General features: G+C 31.8%; 1 protein-coding gene across 5 annotated transcripts in view; it reads right to left on the bottom strand.

The window, feature by feature from the left end:
- The window catches only part of Stxbp4 (syntaxin binding protein 4), a 150,385-nt gene that overhangs the window by 91,096 nt on the left and 36,050 nt on the right, over positions 1-23,239 (bottom strand). For all 5 annotated transcript variants that reach the window (XM_076871642.1, XM_076871644.1, XM_076871643.1 and 2 more), the window contains 4 exons: positions 19,603-19,699; positions 17,215-17,306; positions 5,720-5,809; positions 2,348-2,413 (listed from right to left, as the gene is read on the bottom strand). In XM_076871642.1, coding sequence (XP_076727757.1) covers positions 2,348-2,413; positions 5,720-5,809; positions 17,215-17,306; positions 19,603-19,699 — 345 coding nt within the window. The remainder of the gene's footprint in view (positions 1-2,347; positions 2,414-5,719; positions 5,810-17,214; positions 17,307-19,602; positions 19,700-23,239) is intronic.

Genomic DNA, 23,239 nt, shown 5'->3' with positions numbered 1-23,239 from the left:
AGTACAACTAATTAGAACAAATGAAAAAATGTCAATATGTAGATATCCTAATATTCATTAAAATTTTCCCCTAAATTTACCATCTAAATTTGTGCCTAATTCAGTCTTCACTAATAAGTGAATAATGCTAATTTCCAAATCTAACAGCTTCTCTGCAGTTAGCAGTCAGCATTCAATTGCTTATTAGCAAGAGTATTCCTTTCTTCTACTAGCCAAACTATTTATAAATGGTATGGACTCATAAATTACTATCTTTTCAATGGTTTATAATTTATTAATGTACTTAGTAATTTTGAGAAGTTCTTCCAAATTTGGCCAACAGAAGTCCCTTCAAGGTACTTCCTTATGACACATCATTATCACTTTGAGCACCTTCTTGTCTTCTGGCATAAGATGTTTTAGGTTTCTAACGTACTTATACCTCCCTATCCCCGAAAACTGTCATTTCACCAATAGGAGCCTGGTTCCTATAGTGGGAGATGGTATCTGGACACTTAAATAAGGCTCTGTGCTCATTAGATTCAGGCTCTCTTTTAATTCAAGAATCTTTTCTTGAATTATAGTTCTAAATATTAGTGCTATTCAGTTGTTTTGGTTCATTTCTTCAAGAAACCCTTGTTTCTTTTTTTTAGTATTTATTTTTTAGTTTTTCAGCGGACACAACATCTTTGTTTGTATGTGGTGCTGAGGATCGAACCCGGGCCGCATGCATGCCAGGCGAGCGCGCTACCACTTGAGCCACATCCCCAGCCTAAGAAACCCTTATTTCTTGATTTCATTTTCCTGATTATTTTTTTCAATACTTGTTCACTTGAATGTATCTTCCTTGGGGCTCCTGGAAATTTAGATTTCATTTCAGATATTATTTTATTTTTTCTATTTCTTTCCTGAATTTTATCAACTTTCACCTCAATTTTTCCTGTTTTTAAATTTCAATTCTTGATATTGCTTTTTTTAAATTTATGAGATTTTTTTTCTTTACCCCCATGCTTATTGTTGTATACAACTGAGTTTGGAGGGTTACATTACCATTTTCTTCAGTTTTGTAATTCCATTGTTTTGTAAAGTTTTTATCGGGAGTAAGGCTTTAATTCACATCATTTGATTTCTGCAGTTGTTTGGTAATAATAAAGACAGAATTTTTTCTTTCTTTCATTCTTTCTGTTTTAATTTCATAGCAAAAAGAGTTCTTAGTTCAAGAGCACCCTCTTCTGTGCAGTTTTTTTTTAATGAATCATGTTATTGATGGTCATGGGGTGGGGTAGGGTAGATTGGTATGTCTTGTTTCTATCTCATTTCAATGAAATCCTTAATCTACACCCCGCCACCCATGCCCTTCTTTCCTGCCATTGCCTAATATCCAAAGTGTTCCATCCATTCTCTATTTACCTGATCCTTCTGCAGAAGCAAAGATTTTCTGAGGCTGCTGCTTCAAGTACTACTTCTTACACTTAGTGCAGAGAGCTATCAAGTCCTGACTCATACCCAGGATTGTGGCATTTATTATTGCACTTTCTGATTTCTGGGGCTGATTTTGTTTGCTTTTTATCTAATTCCCCAGCTTCTCTCTACTCTTTTTCAGTCTTTTGAGTCTTCTTTCTTTTGCTCTCTGTTCCTTAAGTTTCACTGGCAGGCAAGATGTAGGAATTTTGTTGTTTGTTTGACTTTCATCTGTGAAGGTTGTGGTGGTCCCTGTCACAAAGTCATACTGAAGATATGATTCCTGTGACTACATTATCTCTCTGTTGATTTTATGTTTTTTGGCAGTTTAGGGGGGAAAGAGATTCAAAATCAAGCATCTCCACTGAACTTTAAAAGTATTCTCTTAAAACTCTCTACTCCTATTTATATTTTAGTTGTATTTGTGCTTTTCTTTCATAATGGTATTTTTTTTAATTCAACATCAAATTCTTTGAAGAGTAGGCAGAGTGAAACTAAGTTTTTTTTTTTTTTTATTAACAACTAAATGAAAAAAATGCTTTGCTTGGAGTTTTATTTTATTTTGGATTATTTTGCTTTCCTTTAATAGGATAAGGTATGAATAACAATAGAAAGGGAAAAAAGAAGGAAGACAAAAAGAAAGAAAAAGAAGAATAGAAATGAAATTGGTCATTTTGGTCCATGGAAAGCATTTCAAAAAGGAGTTCTGACATTTCTTTGAGCAACAGTAGCAGGATGTTAGTGCAGATACAGTCTACAAAAGTGATTTTTCTTAAAGACATATAACATTTTATACTGAATAATTGGCATCAGTAAACTCTGGGATATTATAAAAAAGCACTGCTTTAAATTATATCTTGTTTACACACACGGGCAAGACAGACAGACATATGCTACATGTACTCACTTGTTTCGCATTCTGGAGCTCTTCTGTCAGTTGTTTCCTTTGCCTCTCTGACTCCAATAATTTTGCCTGTATTTAAACACCTTGAATTAATAACTTCTTATAAAGGTATACATCAGTATAATTTTTGGTTCTTTGTTTCAAACTTATGAATTCCCCACACATCAAAAACTGCTACAAATCTAAAAATGTAGTTCCCAGTCACTTTCTTGGCTTTATACATATCATTTAAAAGTAATTAGGTATCTACTGTATAATTGTGATGTGAAGATATTTTTGCCTCAAAATCTGAGGTCCACAAATATCAATCAGAATCTAAATGTATAAATATTAACTAAGTTTTGGACAAGATCTGTCTTCACCAAAGAGCTTCTAAATATGTTATCATTATCATTAATATTAGCTAATAATACATTAGCATTATCATTAGGAATTAGAAGTAAAGAGAGAACATATAAGGTTGGGTTGACTATTATTTTACTAATTTAAATTTAACTTACTCTTAGAAGATTGTCCAAAAAAAGGAAGATAGGACAGGTATAAACCAAATGTGAAATAAGAGTATTAATATAGAGTAAAATATTATTACCCTTGAAGTTAAAATTAAGGCAAGCATATATTATAAATAGTCCAATTTTCTTAAATATATTTTAAATAAATCCAAATTTTATCGATCAACTCAGAAATAGTAACAGCAACTTAAGAATTGTTTTACTACAAACCTGAGGAGAGGAATTATTGAATGTTAAATTGAGTGGTAAAAGATTCATGGCAACATTGCAAAGTTTATAAGAGGCAATCTGTTTTCTGAAATAGTTCAGCTCACTCTTGTCTAAGAGGTGAAATGAAGGTATGTGAAGATGAATATAATATAGTGATCTAATGAACATGCTGCAGATCAGGAACCACAAGACTGCTGGCTCTTATGCTTTTATGTTCTGGAATTCACCTTCCCTCTTTGTCCTCTAGGCTTTTGCATCAGTGAATGGAAAATATCTACTCTCATTCACCTCTCTGCAAAGTAGCACTGCTGTGAATCTGCAAAAAAGGCTATAATTTCAGCCTACAGTGCTTTTTAAAAGATTATTTCTACAAAATAAAAATCAGCCATTGGCATAGAATTATCTTGGTGTCATTTTTAATTGTACCAAAAGTCAGACATGAAGAATAGAGATGTCACAGGAAAATGAAAAGTGATGACAGAGCATCTCCATACTCAGAACTTCCCTTAACAACCTGTATGTGTGTGTGTGTGTGTTCGTGTGTGTGTGCGTGTTACGCTACAAGAAGACAACTGAAAATACAAACATTACCTCAAAAGTATTAATTGCATAGTACAATATTTTGTATAGCTTTTAAAAATCATCTTCAGTCAATAGGTAGATTTTGAGGTAAAGGTATTTATAACATGTACAATTTTTTTTTATCTGGGATTTCAGTTTCGCCACAATAGGATTTGTTCAGATACATTTCATGAACTTCAAATGTGACCCTAATTTATTGCATGGCTCCTCAGAGAACCTTGTGTAAATATTACATAACTATAGATTATATAATTTTAATTTAAAATTTTAATAATATTAATGTTCAAATAAAAACTGAAATATATCATTAAATTTAACAATGATAAAATTTAAGAAAACAAAGAAGATTTAGAGTCTGAAAATTCTGATATTCACATGATTTACTTATTTATGTAGCGATATATAAAGTAAAAATGGTATTTTATCAGGGTAATCAACATTGAAGATTTTTTTTAAGAGAATATGAGGCAAAAACCATCCATTTATTTTTAAAACTAAGTTTCTATTTTTCCATCTCAACTTTTGTTACAAAAAATGAGGAAAGATAATAATAACTTCAAAATTATTAACAGAAATATATAAACTATTCCTATACCAGTGAAATGCTTGTAAACATCTGGAAAGAATGTAAATTGGCAAAGTCTTTGAAAGGAAATCTGATACCATTATAGAAATTTCTATGTTTACATATCCTTTAATACAGCAATTCCACTTTCAGAGATTTATTCTATTTAGATACTGATATAACAGCCCAAAAAATGCATCTACAAAGCTTTGAAAGTGTAATTGGTTTTTCTTATATTTACTTATTTATTTATTTATTTTTATGGTGCTGGGGATTGCATCCAAAGCCTCATGCATGTTCGGTGAGCTATACCCCCAGCCTGAAAGTGGAATTATTTCTAATAATGGAAAGAGCCTAACTATCCATCCACAGGGAACTGGCTACATAACCTAGTAGAGAGCTATTCATTGTACAGAATAATATGGCAGATCTATATATATTACCTGAAAAGCTGCCAAAAATTTAACTCTGATAAAAAGAGATGACAAGTTGTAAAAATGTTTCGCTGTATGAAGTAACTTATAAAAAAAATTAAAATACACATATACACTTATACACTTTCTTTCTTTTCTTTTCTTTTCTTTTTTTTTTTTTTTTGCTGTTAAGACTTCACATTTTTAGAGCAGTTTTAGGTTCACAGTTAAACTGAGAGAAAGTACAGAGATTTCCCAGATATTCCTTGACACCACGTATACATTTATTTTTTGAAACAGGACTGGCTGGGTACAGAAGCTGTCCGAAAAGATAAAAGAATTTTTTTTTTTTTTTAAATAATGGCTTCTGCTAGAGGGTGGAACTGTAAAAACTAAGGGAGATCAGCAAGAATTCTTTCTTTTTTTTTGCTGCAAGTTATTTATTTCAACAAAAATAAAACAATTAACAACAGAATTTCACTTATTTAACAAAGCAATTTAAACTATATATTTCTAAAGTGAATTACTAGAAAATAAAGCAGCTATGTTGCTTTTCTTAAAGATCTGAAAAATAGAATGGCTTTCTGTAAAAAAGAGGATATAATTTAAATTGAATATTCTACTAAAAACAGAAAGAAACTATCTAAAGAGAATCCACATGTTACAGTATATTTGGGATGTGTAATCTTTCTTCCCATAAATCATACTGCTTAATTTCAATTACATTAGCAAAACATGATGCACTTTACACATGCCCCTGCACATGGGAAAAACGTTTCTCAATGAACATTGGAGGACCAAAACTCTCACAGCTTGCTTTGTTGCTCTTCATCTAATTCTGCTATTGCTACCAACAAGAGAAGAAAAGTAGCTACATCAGAAGGCATAAGCAAAACTCACTGTTCACACTAAATATGGATATTGCCAAGTAGAAACACATGTGTGAACTAAGAAATTAACTCTCTAAAGATCTATTTGCTATTAATATTTTTATTATTAAAAATAAAATAGCCCTAATACTTCAGAATCCAATACAGGTTTGCTGTTTTTCTTTTTTCTAAAGAAAATGCAAGGAAACTAAACAGGAGGTTACCTTCAATAAATTCACTTCTTCTAAGGCATTATTTCTTTCACACCTAAGTCTTTCCATTTCATCTGCTTCTGAAGAGTCACAGGGCAGAAGCTGTCAACATTAAAAAATAAGAGGAACATTATATATTAGATGGTAAATATGAGGCCTAACAAAAAAAAAATCTCTTCTGACTTGTCTTAGGCTTTTGCATTCTACTAACAAAATTCAGTTTCTTACTTTGGAGTTGTGGATTAGATAAAAGAGAATACTAAAGTAATCTGGCACAATTCCAGATTGTAAGTTTAACCTTACATTGCTGAAGTTTAATCTTACATTGCTGTTTCTTATTACAATTTGAATGATTAAGAGATAGACATACTCTGCAAATCCATTTATGATATTTATTTTAACCAATATAATTTTCCTTAAAAGTTCAAACTCCATGACGGTGTTTATGATGTCAAGTAAACACCAAAATGCATATATTATCAATTAAGATGGTTTATACAAGCTTAGTGAAGTATGCTTATTAATTTTGTATTTGGTTTTAAACCCAATGAAAGACAATGCAACAGCCAAGTGGCTTAAAGAGATTCCTGCACAGAAACTGTGGATTGAAGATAGTATTAATAATTCATCTGCTAGAGAATAACAACAAGCAGCAAAGATGACAATTTCTCTTACGTATAGCATGATTTCTTTGACAATGAATTACTGTAGAAAAAAATAACAATCTAAGCAGAGAAAAACACATAAGTCTGATTACAGTCATCTTCTGCATGGAAGTTACAATAGAACTTGAAAATAGTATAGAAAATATAATTTAAAGGATTAAGTTTATTAAGTGCTATAAAGGATTGCTATATTAAGTATGGGCTTAAAACACAGTCCTTTAAATAGGAGACACAAATGTAGAGTAAGGAAAAGGTAACAAAAATTATTAATAACATCAAGAATTTAATGGGAACCTATTAGTGTAGATTCATTGTTAAGGACTATTCAGTATTATAACTTTCTAATAATCTTGTCACCATTTTACAGAAGAGAAAACAAGCTCCAAAATGTTGGTAACTTGCCTATGGTTTCACAGTCAATAAATGGTCATTTCAAGATTCTCAGAGAGAGCCAGACACAGTAGTGCACACCTGTAATCCCAGAGGTTCCAGAGGTTGAGGCAGGAGGATCCCTAGTTCAAAGCCAGCCTCAGCAAAGGCAAAGCTGCTAAGGAACTCAGTGAGATCCTGTCTCTAAATAAAACACCATACAAGGCTGGGGATGTGACTTAGTGGTTGAATGCCCCTGAGTCGAATCCCAGGTAAACCCCCTCCCTACACTAAAAAAAAGAAAAAGATTCTCACAGAGGTCTTACATCATACTATTTAACAAAAATCAAGGTGGACTAGACATGATCAGATTTGCATTGTATACCGGAGAACAACAGAAGTAAGAATTATTCTTCAAGTTTTCCCCCTAAACATTATTGACTTCTTTTGCCCTGCCACATTAACATTTGAGTATCTATGGCCATTATCCATAATGAAAATGATTTCATACTTTTTATCTGTTGCTCCAATGTCTCAGAATTACTCAATATGTACATTCATAAGAATTGATTTTTACTTTAAAAAAATATTTTTAGTTGTTGATATATCTTTATTTTTTATTTATTTATATGTGGTGCCGAGAATCAAACCCACTGCCTCACACATACCAGGCAAGTGTGCCACCACTGAGTCTCAGCCCCAGCCCCAGCCCCAATTCTTACATTTTTTTAGACTGATATTTAACATATTTTCAAATGTAACACTATTTCCCAAAGCATGTTCTAAAAGTCATTAACTAATTTTGTGTAAAAGCAAAATTGAGTGGTAGTAACAGTGGTATAGAAAAATATAAATAATAGAAAAATATATAATTATGATGCATTAAAATAATAATAATAATAATAGAAGGAAGATCAGTAGAGTAGATCAAGTGAATGAGCTTAGGGGATGGAGGGGAGAGAAAGGGAAGATACTGGGGAATGATATTGATCAAATTATGTTATGTGCTTGTACAAATACATCATAACAAATCCCTCTATTATGCAAAATCATAATGCACCTACACAAAATTTTTAAAAAGTAAAAAAAAAAATTCTTTCTTGCTTTGCTTCCCAATAGTCTTATTATGCTAATGAGCATGTACATTTCCAAAAAGAAAAAATAATTTAACAATTTGTCCCTTTCTTCAGTAATTTGACCATACTACAAACCTCATCCTTTTGCCCCTGCTACCTCTATTAATTTGTTTTATTTAGCTCATAGAATTCATATCTGCAAAGCACAATTTAGGAGATACAGCTACTTAACATTCACATGGGCCTAGTCAAAGTTTTTATCCTGAGAAACAAGAGAATTCAGAAGTCTATATAAAATTTTAGATAATGAATCAATAACAATTTATTGAGAGAAACTATGGATTGGGATTTTAGAAATGTGATCATTAACTTTAAAAAAAATTTTCTGTAGATTGTAGATGGGCAGAATGCCTTTATTTTATTTGTTTATTTTTATGTGGTGCTGAGCATCGAACCCAGTGCCTAGCACATGCTAGGCAAGCACTCTACCACTGAGCTACAGCCCCAGCCCATTAACTTTTGAGCTTAACATCATGGATGTAAATCACACATAAAAGAGTCAATGGGGGAGTCAAAGCACTAGCTTAAACAATCAGAGGACAAATCATAACTTTAATCCTGTCACTGTTTTGGACTACTCAACATAAAAACTGCAGCCAGAGGATTAGCTATAGATGCTATTTGTTAATTCTTTTTTAAAAATCCCTTTGTGCTCGCTGACTTTTTTTTAAAAAAATAAAATTCTATTTAAATATATTTCAGCGAATCAAGCAACAAATAAAAAGAACTGTTGCTATTTAACACCAATAATTCCAGACAGATGCTTGATTTCAAATCTACCTAAAATGCTTTAACTTCCCTCTCCTTACATTGTAAATCCCTTTCCTGTCTGGGTCTCACATCATCATTTGTGACCCTCAGGCTTCTTGACCTTGAAACAGCTGGCAAATAACATTGGGAGGCATTTCTTCTCTGCTTTCTCCAGTTTCCCTCTGGAGAAGCTGAGACACTGTGAGTCACTGAATTGCACTAATAGGTCTGAGCTCACCTCTCTTTCACTGTGGCTCCACCATCATCAATTTAGTTAGTTCTGATTTCCGTCAATTCTGGAGAGATACTATTCCACTGGCCACATTCCCTGACCTTAATTCAGGTTAAACACAACAAAACAATAACTTCTGTTTCAGTCTAATTTTATTGATAAGGTTTTATATTAGGAACCCATTCAACTACCTCCTTTCCTTATAAAATTGGACTGTACCATTCCAGTCACCTAAAAATGTCTGTGTATCCTCTTCTGATCTATTTCCCCTGCTACTTTTCACTTCTTGTGTTTTATACAACTTCCCTCCCATCCCCATATTTCTAAAATAATTACAAGCAGCTTCACCAATCCAACTGCTATTTGACAAAGTAAATGCCTCTGCTAACTTTCTTAACCTCTTTGCTCAAGCCTTTTTTTTCCTTGAAACTCTCCAGTGTTGTGCTACTCTACCATCTCACCTACCCTTCTGAATAGTTAAGTTGGTCTGCTTCCAGTGACTTATCTTCATTTTTGCTGCTTAACTGGGAGAAGGGAGAATGTTCCCCAAAGAATGTTCCTTTCCCCCTTTCTTTCTACAAACTGGGTGATCACCTTCACAGTCATGCTTCAACTATCACTTTCCTAAACATTCCTTCTCCTGGTGTGAAAGTTCCTGAATTTCAATGGCCTTTGGTTATTTACACTTATCAGTAACTTGGATTCACTCTCTCTAAAGCATAACTCATCATCTTCTCTACCTTGAATAAGGTTTTCTCCTTATTTTCCTCTATCTCTTAAGGTATCATCATTCATAATCATCCTAACCAAAACTTTGGCGTTATCTTTGTTCTTCTCCTGGGATTCTCACATCTAAACGGTAAGTTAAGCTCTACTGATGATATACCTGTGGCTGTTTCTGGTAACAACTTAGATTTGTCTTTCATTTCCTTTATATTTGTCTTTCATTTCCTTTATATTTTTCCTGATTTCACAATAGTTTAGTTCTTATTATCCTTTTTTAGATTTTTTTTTGCATAGTTCAGTATTTAGAATACCAACCACCAGTTTCATTCCTTTCCTAGGTAACCAATACATACAATTCCTCTTTCTAAAGTAGTAATTTGATCTTGGCACTATTCTCCTAAGTGGATTCTGAGTATGGGATAAAAAACTAAACTTTACATTTAATGTTTACCCTTTAAGATCTAACTTCTGTCACCTTCATGTACCCAATTATCTTTTTGAAAAAGTAAACTACTTTCTGCTTACAATCACATTCTTTTTTCCTGTACACTCTAATACTCTTATCATTCTATGCTCACCTCTTAAGCACACAGAATCCAACTACCATTTTAAACTAGTTCAAATGCCAACTCTGTTATGAATCTTCCCTAAATGTTTTAAGCTATTGTTATTATTATGATCTTATACAACACACTTTTTCTTAACCATAATTATTTGTGTACATGACTTTCCCACGTACGGAAAGGGCCAGATTTTATCTATCTTAATAACATGTGCCATGGCACCTGAAACAATGTAATGTGTACTGTAGCTGTTCAATATATATCTGGTAGATGTTATTTTTTTCTGGTACTGGGGACCGAACCCAGGGACAATTTACCACTGAACTATAGCCACAGCCCCACCCACTCCCTTCTTCGATAAGGTGTTTTAGGGCCTCACTAAGTTGCTGAGGCTGGCCTTAAACTGTGATTCTCCTGCCTCAGTCTTCAGAGCCACTAGGATTACTGTTGTATGCCACTACGCCCAACCAGAGCCCAAACTGTGAAAAGTCTTCTCTAGGGAATTCACAGTGTTCTCACTGTGCTTTTAAAATAATCCATTCAGATTACTGATTATCCTGATAAGACTGTCATATTATGATGGGCTACAGTCTGCTGTTGCAAGGTTCAGAGTACTGCTGAGTGTGCCCCAGCCTTGCCTTTTCTGTGTATGACCTTGTGCCAGCCATATAACCCTGTGAGACTTTCTTTTAATATAACAATGATTAGAATCACGGCAAGATAATTATATTTTCAGTTCTAAATACCATATTCTCCCAGATCCGAAAGTTTTTTGTCAAATAAACAAAAGTAGGACTGACTTATACTGACTCAGCAATTCCTACTTAAAAGATAGCATCTCAAGAAACCTTATGAGTCAGACAAAATGATGAACAGAAGAAGCTAGATACAAAAGAGTATACTGATTCTGTTCATTATGAAGCTCACAATCAGGCAAAAGCAACCTAGCTGATAGAAGAGAGCATGGTGGTTCCCATGTGAAGGTGGGAGTGGCAGCTGAGTGGAAAGATGGCCCGAAGGAGACTTTAGAGCAGTGATTCCACTTGAGATAATGATCCAAATTCATACCTAAGATTTTTGGGCTTTCCTATGTACATGCTGGATTTCAGTAAAAAATATTTCTAAAAAAATAAATTAAGATATCTTTAGCAGCTCCTCAAAGGGAAAACATGTGAGTAAAAGACAAGCAACCCAAACAAAATGATAATGAAGCTGACTCTGCTGTTTTTGAAACTGAGATGGTTGAGGGGATAGCCACAGTGGAATTTCCCCAGCTTCCTAGACTCATCATTCTCAACCACAGATCAATTGATATGTTTCAGGAGACACTACACTGTTTTTCAACTCAAAAAAGTTGGGAATTACATTATAAAATAAAAGTTATTTGTTTTTGGTGAGTTACTTGAAAAGTAGGGAATTTTATGGTGTTTTTCAAACTGTGGTACATCATTCTCTAGTGAACTGGGAGATCAAAATTTTTAGTGAAATAGAATTGAATTATTATTAAATAAGAATGCAATACATATAGGAAACTGATGATTTGAGAGATTTTTGTTTTAGGTATATATGTGAGTGTAGTAAAAAAAATGTACTAGTATTATGAATAAAAAAAGGAAAGTCAATAATTGACAAGAATATATTCCTGTGACACACAAATATAACATGATATAACATAATGTAATAATGATGGCACAACATTTTTGTTCTGAAGCCACAAGAGGATACTACTGGCATGTAGAACACCTTGCATAATTGCCATCAGCACTATGCTTCTTCTATCAATGTATCACAGATTAAGCAAATTCTTATCTGCCCTAAAATCATGTGGGTAATAAAGAAGTAAACTACTAATTTGGAGCATGAGTATCTCTTTTCAGCTGCTTTAAAAATCTTTGCATGCTTCTATAGTTCGCCACTTCATTGGCATGATGTAAACCACCTTTGTCTTTCCTCATAAAAATTGGGCATAGCAGCTTTGAGAACTATTTGGTAGTAAAAAAAACCAATGCTCCTGCCATCAACATTGTGTAGATGAATACATAACACCGAATCAGCTGTGCTTCTACACTGAGTTATTCTCTGATAAATGCTACAAAATTTGTTCTGATAAATCAGTGCCTCAATTCTGGGAAAACTGGGTGCTTTCCTGAGAGTTACTGAAAAACTAAGTGTTCAGATGGGCAAATGCTTAGAAGAAAAAAAAAGGGGGGATTACTAAATAAAACAAAGTAATTTCAAACTTTAAAAATACTAACATACATTATTTTCTTATTAAGAGAATCAGGTTTATTTTATCTACTAAGCCAATCATATATTTACACTTTGTATTTCCAGAACCATGTAATTAATAATAAATAGCATTTAAACTTCCTGTTAACAAGGTTATTACTTAAAAACCTCAGTTCTATAATTTAGTTTTGTTTTGTCCCCAAGGGTTCATGTTTGGGGATTTGGTCCATAGTATGGTAGTGTTGAAGTGATGGACCTTTAAGGGGTGGGTCATCAGTCTCTAACTTACTGTTTCCAAATGTGATCTATTCCTCCAGATGAATTTCTGCTGTTAGGTTCTGATCAGAAGTAGAATTAATGTCACCCTTCCCCACAACAAATTTTAGACTCTGGACTTGAACTCTAGAACTGTGAGCTAAATAAACCCCTTTGCTTTCTAATTAGCCTGCTTCAGGTATTTCACTATAGTAATAGAATATGCACTAATATGAATAGAGCTCTAAAAATAACCATGAAGTAAAAGTGTAATTTTAATTCTTAATTATGAACTAAAAGAAAGTTTTTAGAAATATGTGACATTTATCCTCTCATTCAAATTTACAGGTAGTTAGCAACTGATTCACCATATTATTCATTTAAAATAACATTTGAAAACAATAAGAAGGAAAATAAATATAATCATGTAGAAATATAAGCAATAATGAGAGTTTTCTGGAAAATGAAAGGCCTCCTGGTTGCCAGATAATAAGAAGAATATAAAGAAATCAGTTGTATTTTTATACAAAAACAAAGAATTAAAAATGCATCTTAAATTTTAAAAAGAAACCATTTACTATAATGGCAACAAAATGTATAAAATAAGATTAACTAGATTCATTTAGCCTATAAAATATCAATAAAGCCTATATTAGAATATGTGAAATGTATTAAATGACATCAAAGAAGACATAAATAAATGAAAAGCAAAAACATGTTCATATATAGGAAGATGTTGATTCTTCCCAAAATGATTTATAAATTTAATAGTGAAAAATGTTTGTGAAACTTATATAGACATGATCAACAATAGTCAAAGCTATATTTTAGGAGTAACTGTATGGGGGCAGAGTTAGAGAGATGTTGGTAGAGGGATACAAATTTTAGTTAGGTAGGAAAAATAAACTCAAGTGATATTTGTAGAAAGTGCTGACTACTTAATAACAATGTATTATATTTTGGAAATTCTAAGAGAGTAGAACACCATTTTCACCACAAAAACTAAATATGTAGGGTTAATTAGCTTGAATGGAGCCATTTCATTGTGTGTGTGTGTGTGTGTGTATACATTTTTTTGAAACATCATGTTGTACATGATAAATATATATTTTAACTTCTCGATTAAACATACCTTCATACATACATATATACATAAGTAAGACAAATAACTACAAGGTTGGAAACAAGTCTATCAGATATTGTACCTTTTGAATCTATAAATAACTGTGCAGAAGAATGCAGAAGTGCTCACGTAAATATGCAAATTTTATAAATGATGGCTCTGGATTGCAAATAACACATCACATTAAAATAGGAATTTGAATTTTAAAACAATTTTTAAAATAAGTGATAAAAATTTATGTGATGTTTCTATTGTTATGATCAATTAATAAGTATAACTACAATTCAATCTAGAAGAAAAGATTAAAGTCTTATGAAGCAATGAAAACATTTTATTCATGTAAATTTTTTGCAGCAAAATGATAGGATGATCAATGACTTTCCAGCATAAAATCAGAGTCCATCAATAGAACATTCTAGAACTATAGAATAGAAATAAGAGCTAACAAAAGGAAAGAAAAGATACACTTCTCAGAAGAAAGAATTGATGCATAAATTTTCTTTCAAGTGTTTATGAGTAGCAAAAATGATAGTGTTTAAATTTTACTCGATATATTTATAAGATTTATATAACTACTTTCTTTAAAAAAGAAAAAATAATTATAATAATTGGAAACCTGAATAAAACACTAACAAAATTAAAGATGGTATAGCTACTCCATTTAACTAAATAGGAAAATAAAGAAACATCTTAGGATATTGAGATTCAATACCTGGGATAAGACTATAACAATTCTAAATTATATATACCTAATAATACAGTCTATGATGATGTAAAACAAAAATAAACAAGACTAAGTGGGGGGAAATTTAAAACTCTTTCAGTAACTGATAATAAAAAATGAGAAAAATGAGTAAAAAAGCAGAAAATATGAAACCATAAAACAACCTTGACTTTATTGACATGGGAAGCACTGTACTCCAAACTGCAGAATATACTTTCTTTTCAACAGATTGGGAATATTTAATTGATTATAATCACTACATGTATAGTCAAAGAATTAATATCACACAGAATATGCCTCTAATTTTAGAAGAATTAAACTAAAAATAAGTAACCAAAAAGAAACTGTATAAGAAAAAACTATTTAGAAATTAAGCCCCCCCAAAAAATCAAGATAAGCATCAAAGAAGGCAAAGAAGTGGAAATATTACATACCAAATGATGATTAATATATGATCTATAAAATGTATTGGTGGAATTACTTGTAAAAATTATATAGTATATTTTTGAAACAAAATTAAAGATCTAAACAAATCTATATTAATCTTTGATAAATTTGAGTATTTTGATAAAAGGAGAACTTTTCTAGAAAGACACACATTAACAAAATATTCAAGAAAAGAACAAAACAATTGAACAGAATAATAGCCTTATATAATACTGATTAAAGGTAGGAAGTACATTCCTCTCCTGAAAGAATCTAGGCCTAGACAATTTGCAGATAAAACATTTTCAAGTTCTAAAGAAATAGTTTCAATTGTTAAGATTCTTCCAGAAAAATAGAAATGGTAAAAAAAATTAAGATGTGTAAAATGATTAAAGTATCTTAGAAATTATTTTTTACTCAGTTTTGCTGCTTGTATTCAATAGTATTTAGAATAGGTACAATTCTGTGGAAATGACAAAAAATGTAATCAAATGTCTACCTAGAAAATCCAAGAAAAATAACTGAAAAACACTTGGAACAAGGGAGACAGGTAAAATGGTATCACACAAAATAAGCAGCTTAAAATGATCATATTTCTTAATCAATTAAAAATGTAACAATAAAAAATAAATATCCCATTTCCAATAGCATCATAAGTTATAATATCTTAGCAATTAATCCAAAAAGAAATACTCAAAATATATATGAAGTAAGCTATACTTTTCTTTTTCTAAAAGATGAGCAAAGATCTGAGTAAAGAAATAAGTTATTTTCAATTCTTCCAAAACCATCCCCTGAATTCAATACAATTCCAAACAAAAATGAAAAAAGTCCCATGTGTTTTTATTATCATAGCAAAATGATTCTAAAGATCATCTAGAAGATCAAAATTAAGAATTATCTAATATACCAGATAATAATGAATCTGGTATTATAGAGCTACAGTAATTAAAATAGTAATGAACTAGCAAACAGAAATGGAACAGAGTGGTGGATCTAGAAACAGATCTGCTTATCTAGATATAAATTTAGCAAATATAAAGTTTGCATTTCAATTCAATGGCCAAAATGCACAAGGACGGGTTGTTAAATAAATGACAATGGAACCAGACAAGGGCTTCAGATGCATAAACAAGAATAACTTTTGAATTAATTAAAATATATAAATTGTATATAATATAAATTGGGAAGGTGTTTTTAAAATAACACAGTATCAAAAATTCATAAAAGGACTGAAAGATTTGATAGTATAAATGCCAAAGTTTATACTTATGAAGTTAATAAATTTAAAAAATCAATTTTATATAAAGCACAAAAACAGTCAAAATCAAATTTAAGATGTTAGAAAAACAAGGAGTAGTTACTCTGATTTTTAGGAGTGGGGGCGTTATTGCTAGTATCAGGAAAGGAACATGGGTGTAGGAGAGCACCGGGGGTCCTGATAACGTATTTCTTTATTTAATGTTATGCTTCATGGGATTGGTTCTGATTGTAATATATCAAAGGATATAAACTTATGATAGAGGCACTCTTCCATGTATATATTATGGTGTGTTAAACAAATTAGAATGGACACATGATACTTATCTGTTTAGTTAGCTTTCCAATTGGCAAGTTGTCAATACTCATGATTTTACATATGGGAGTAGAGGAGCTAAGGAGAGAAGAGGCTGGAGGAGAATGAAAAAACTCCTATTTTTGGTTTTAAATTAATCTGTTTTTATATATATATATATGTGTGTGTGTGTGTGTGTGTGTGTGTATTTATCCAAGGAAGTTTATATATATTTATACGTATTTAAGTTTAAAAATGCATATTTATTATATAAGAAATATAGTTTATAATAAATATATATTTGTTTATTTATCCAAGAAAGATACATATATCTTCCTTGGATAAATAAACAAATATATTTGTGTGTGTGTGTGTGTGTGTGTGTTTTATTTATATATATATATATATATATATATCTCCAAGGAAGTTGTTCTTTTGTGTAGTCCCGGTATTGAACATAGGAACACTTTACTACTGAACTAGGTCACCAGCCCTTTTTGTTTTTTAGTTTGGGATGGGATCTTGCTAAGTTGCCAAGGCTGTCCTTGAACTTGCCAGAGTTCAAAAAGTTACTGGGATTATAGGTGTATGCTATCATGCTATGACAGAACATGAATTACTTGTATAATTTTTTTAAAAAGCTAGTGAAAAATTTTAAAAGGCCTACATATATGATCTGTAACATAAGACTGTGACTTAAAACTGAATCAAGATAATTCTATAGGGCAAGATAATTCTATAGGGCATACTCTACCTGTGAATCTAATATGTTGGAAATTTCATGTGCACCAACATTTACTTCATCCAACTGCAAGCAAAACAAATTTCTGGCAACCTGTACAAAATCTGAAATGAACACATTTCAGTAAGAACATAGCATTTAACCTCATCTAAATAAATGTCATCTTTTCCCACATAAAGTTGTAACTATGTATTAGAACTAGTGCTTCAGATTTAACTTGCATAATTTATCTTAAAATTGTATTTGCCAAATGATGGGTAAATGTAAGTTCAAATAAGTAAGAAACTGGTTTTATCTCATTTTAGTTAACTTTGCTAAAGCTAATAATTCAGTTAAGATAATAATAAAGCAAACATATCACAGATGTCTTTAATTCTCCAACTCTTTATTGTAAGTAGAACTTTTCCTGAAACATATGACAATATTATGACTTATGGCTTTTCTAGCTGGAAGAATCTGAAGTTTAGAATAATAGCAGCAGCTACTGTTTACGTAACAACTGCTGTATGCCAGGCATGGTGCTTAGCAATTTTATCCTCACAGCAACCTTTGGAGGGAGGTTCTCTTGTCTTTTCCACTTTAAAGATGAATAAATTGGGGCAAACACAAGTTAACTGTCTTAACCTGCCCATGGACACTGAGAAAATAAATAGCAGCAGTCTGTAGCTTTCTTAGACACTAAGAGTGAACTATTTATCTATGTATTCTCAAAATTTTTAGTTTTGACTATTATATTTCTTAATTTCTAAGGATTCTTTTAAATATTCTCTGATTATTCCTAATTTACAAATTCTTACTCCTATTTCATAGATGCATTATCTTCATTTGTCTTTTAAAGATGTTAATTATGGCTTATCTGATATTCTTGTTTGGCTCTTCATCATTTCTCCTTCTTTTCAAATTCCTTTTTTTCCTGTTTGTCTGATACTCTGAACTATATTTTCTGATGGAGGATTTCCCCAAATGTCTGGTAACCATTGGTTATAATAATATATTTAAGAATCAAGCACTAAAAAAGTTAGTTGGGAATTTTGTTATGCATAACTTGGCTAGTCAATTGGCAGGTTAAACTATAGGGCAATCGAGTGGCCAGCTGACATTTTTGTTAAGCTTCTTCAGACAGAATCTTACAATCTCCTGCCTACAGTTATAAACAGGGCTGTAAATTCCATGGAGCAATCTGGGTGTGTGTTGTGAGTAATGACTCACCATACACTCCCCCAAATTTCTTTGCTGCTGGCAATTATAGGGCCATAATCTCTCTGCTTTAATTTCTCAAGGAAATAAACTTCTTTTTCCCTGGAGGTGTAAGGGAGTGGTAGTTGTTAGCCTGCTTGAGAAGGGGCAAGGAACAGCACCTATAATTCTTCTTAGGAACATTTCTAACAGTCCTGTTTCAAATGTGCTGCCTAAATGCTTTTAATTCCCAAGGATCAAATCTACACATTCTCTATTGTGACTTTGTTTAATCTCTGAATACTTAGGCTTTACCTGCCTCTACCCACTAATTCATTAACTGTACTTTCCTTATCCACTTTTGTCCTTAGATATGCATATATAATCAAACCACAATTTCTGTTTCTTTTTCTTATTACTTTGGCATGATTTTCAAGAGGAGATGAGACCAAAATTACCCCTTTTAATGGCTTCAATACAAAAAGGCAGATTTTCTTTTTAGTAATAATAGATATTTTTAAAATTATTCAATGGGGCATCAACCATGTAAGAAAAACATGAAATATTTAATGCCACCAGAGATGGAAAAAAATTGTAACATTCAAACATTACTGATAGCAGAACAAGTATATGTAAAATGTCTTTGGAAAATAATTTACCAATATGCACTGAAAGTCAAAATCATTTGTGAGGATTTATCCCAAGAAAGGGGATACATTCACAATAATAAATAGATTTATAGTATTAGCTTCTGATACTACAAACCATCAAAATTCCCAACAGTAGAAAAGCTTAATACTATACTTTGTCAATTAAGTGGTAAATTATGTTGTCTTTAATAAAAATAATTATGTAGCACTATAAATATATTTATATCATTCTAGCTGAAAAGAGGAACTACAACTAATCTCACAGTAGTAAATCAGGACTTCTATATACTGTCTTTGCTTCTTTTGTTATTATTAAAGCAATCTTTATGCAATAAATATAAAATTAAAAAGAATATGATAGAATAATGATATTTTAGAGATGAAAGGTTCTAATAAAGTTCTCCTTTCTGCTATTAACTATTAGAATTTTTAGAGTACTGAGACTAAGGATCTTTAAGTCAATGTGGTTTTACTTTTCATTCTCTCCTTCTAAAGAACAGACATGCTTGTTGAAAATGGGTCACAGTAACTCTTCACTGAGTTTCTGTGATACACATGATGAATCTAGTATTACCTCCAAATGACACTGTCCCCTTTGAGTCTGCTTGTACTTGCTGTTTCAGGACTTGGTGTTGTTCCTTTGTGGGCTGGATACCAAGATAATTTAGAGCCTGGAAGGAAAAGGCCTCATGTAAAGCAAGATTTCAAATCTTCAAAGAATAAAACTTTTCATTGCAATCTTTCCAACCCAGTGAAAAAAATCCACATTAGGAACAGTGATCAAAACCAAATGGCCAAGGAAAGTATGCTATTTATGGATTAACTGCCTATAAAGGTTACTAGCCAATGAAACATATTGCAAAGTCCTAGAGACCATTTCTAGAAAGTCTCTTTTCCAAAGCAGAATTAAGCACTTTTTGTTCCTTTTCCTTCTCTCTTTTGGCTTAATAAGGTAAAGGAAGAGAGAAAGGAGAAATAAAGAAGGGAAGACAGGAAGGAGAAAAGGAAGGGGTAGAAAAGAGAAAGAAAAAAGATAGGAGGAAGGAAATACTGCTGGAGTTTGAGCAGTTACCTTGATTCATGAGGTACCTCAATAAAGATGGTAAAATAGAAGGGCAGTTGAATGTGGGTCCCATGCACCATAAAGCCTCCATGTCAGCCCTAGCCTACATTTTTTCAGGCTTCTTGGTGTGAGAGAAATAAAACCACTATTATTTTGGATTCTCCATATATTTTATATATATATTATATTGGGTATATCTTATCCAATGTACAGGAGCTGATCAGACACCCTATTATTGGATTCTAGCAAAAAGAATATATACTGTCAATAACATCACAAATAAAAGGTTGGTAGTTTAATATTGGTAATTATTCCTTACAAATTTCTTCTGCCTTTGTAATATGTTCACTCATTTCTCATTTCATTCACCAAATATTTACATGGTACTACTATTTGTCAGGTACAAAACTAAATACAAGGGATAGACATGATACATGGTCCCTACCCTCAAAGACTCTATGGTCTAGAGGGAGAGAATAAGATGTGAACAAATATAGTAACTACAATACATAATTTAACATAGTGTGTGCAGGGTGTGCTATTTCGAAAAGCAACTAGTTAATCCCCAGGCACACAATCTGACTAGGCACAATGAAAGTAGGAAACAGGAGGCAGAATATCAGGAAAGATTCTTCCAAAAGTTTCTTAGCATCATCTGTCTGCCCTGTTGAAGTCCTAAGTATTTGCCTTGTGTACATGGAATAATAATTCTTAGCTTTGTGTGTTTTCCTCTTCAGTTATAAAAATGCTCCAAATACCATCCCTCAAAAAAAAAAAAAAAAAGAGAGAATACAAAAAACTCCATGTACTGGCTGTCATCAAATATATCATGTATTTGCTTGAAATTTATAAATATATGAAATAAAACTAATTTAATTGAAAATTTCTTTATTGTTCTTAAGCAACAACCATTATCCTAAGGTTGGTATATCTTCCTGTTCATACTTTAATGTCATTGAATATATTAAGTATGTATCCCCTAAGTAATATGCACTTTAATTTTATGCATTTAAAATCTTACATAAATAGTATAATCTAAAAGTATTAACTCTACAAATTAGTTTTATTTTACCTTAACCTTATGATTTTATAATTGCTCAATATTATCTTTTAAACTAGTTTACTTATTTTAACTGTAAATGGTATTTCATGTATAATACATTATAATTTATTATTCATAAGTAATTTATTATCTATAAGTAATAATGTATTATCCAAAAGTCCCCTGATTGATGGACTCTTTAATTACTCTGATTTGTATTTTGATTACAAAATATATATGCCTCCTTTTGTAGATGTGTGAAAATTTCTCCACAGTATATGCTTAGAAGAGGAAGTGCTAAGTCTTAGGGATATTCAGTGACCACTTGGTCGTGCCAACTTATGCATACTAATAGTATATATAAGCATTTCTGTTTTCTACATTTCAACAGCATTTGCTGTTTTTACACTTTCATTTTTGTCAGTATGTTGGATATGAAATATTATGTTGTTAATTTGAATTCCCTTAATTACAAGTGAGAATAAACATTTTTTCATGTTCATTAGCAGTGTTTTTGACTCATAAATTATTTAAAATATCTTTTAAATTTTCATAGAGTTTTAAGATGTATCTTTTGTTACTGATTACTAATTTGGAGGCAGTCTTCCAATATTGACAATCAAAACAAAGACATTGCCAAATGTCCCCTGAGGAGAAAAATCATACTCCCATCCTTAAGAACTACTGCTTAAGCAACACTATTAACTTGGTGTCTAATTTGTCAAGCTTTTACTATGAACATAATGCCAATAAATGTTTATATAAATTATGTATTTTTTGTACAAATTTAAGTTTCATTATATATGGTGATCTATGATTAAAAATTGTCATTATATCACAACCTCCCATTGTATACATTTTAGATCTACTATATGCTTTTAAAAATATTTCTATAGTACTGTCAAGACTGAACTTTTATTGAAGCATTTAATGGTCATTTAGGTACATACATCCCTTTTTCTTAAAACACAGGGATATAATGAAAACCCTGAACAAACAGGACTTTCTAAGTTCCCTTAGTTTATTAGTATTAAGCCATATCCCCTTTGTCCAATCAATACTCTTCCATGACTGTTCACCTTCATCCCAAACGTAAGCATAAAATTATACAGACTGTATTATTTCTTTGGGTCTTCATGGCTGAAGGCTTCTGTGTCATGTAAAATTCATATTCATATTAAATAAATGTGTATCTATTTCTCTTGTTAATCTTTTTTGTTATAGGTGCTTCTGCCAGCCATGAACTTAGTGATAGATGAGAAAAGAAATCTTTCCTCTCCTAGAAGTAAAAGTCAGGTATTTAAACAGAAGGAGATACTATGGGTGAAGAAACATGATCTCACTGATAAAGCATGATACACAGAAGCTCATCGTATACTGACTGATGGTCAGTGCTACAGATACACAAAGTAGCACAGTATTTATCATAAATTAGCAAAGTTTGGATGACAAAGAAATTGAGCCAGCATTTGAACAATTAGACTGTTCAAATTTCAGATTTCAATGAGAAAGACAGGACTAAGCAAAGGCTGGGTAAGTACATATATGCTATGTTTATTCATTCTAGCTCTGCAATTTCATCTGCTTTCTAAAATGTGGAAAAAAAATCCACAACTCCTCACAGGAAAGTAGAGGCTGTGTACCTTCAGCTTTATATCTAATTTACATTAAAAAAGGGGGGGTTGTCTCTCCTGAAGAGAGCCCTCAATAATGTGTATTCTTTGCTTTACCCTGAAGGCATCTCTCTCTTGATATTGACACATCTTTTCTTCAATATGTATCTACTTTCCTAAATAAACCTCTGTGCCTTTGGGGGGAAAAAAAAGATGTAGTACATTTTCTTTCTCAGTTGCTGGTTACCTTAAGATAAGTTTTAAACTGCTTTCGCACCTTTAGTTTCCCGTTTTATAATCATCCTATGTTTATTTTACATATATTAGTGTTAGAGTAGGCAGGTAGATAGACATGAGCCCAGGATGGGGAAAGGAAGAATAGAACTCATTCTGTCTTGATGGAGGAAGGAGCATTCTAATCTGTGGGACAGAAAACCGCTTCCTTCAGGGTCAGATACAACCTTTTAAAACTAAGAAACTGGGCTGTAACCAG

The sequence above is a fragment of the Callospermophilus lateralis genome, chromosome 11 (assembly GCF_048772815.1).
Source record: "Callospermophilus lateralis isolate mCalLat2 chromosome 11, mCalLat2.hap1, whole genome shotgun sequence".
Lineage (NCBI taxonomy): Eukaryota > Metazoa > Chordata > Mammalia > Rodentia > Sciuridae > Callospermophilus > Callospermophilus lateralis.
The sequence above is the reverse complement of the archived record's forward strand: the minus strand, read 5'-3'. Positions and strand labels throughout refer to the sequence as shown.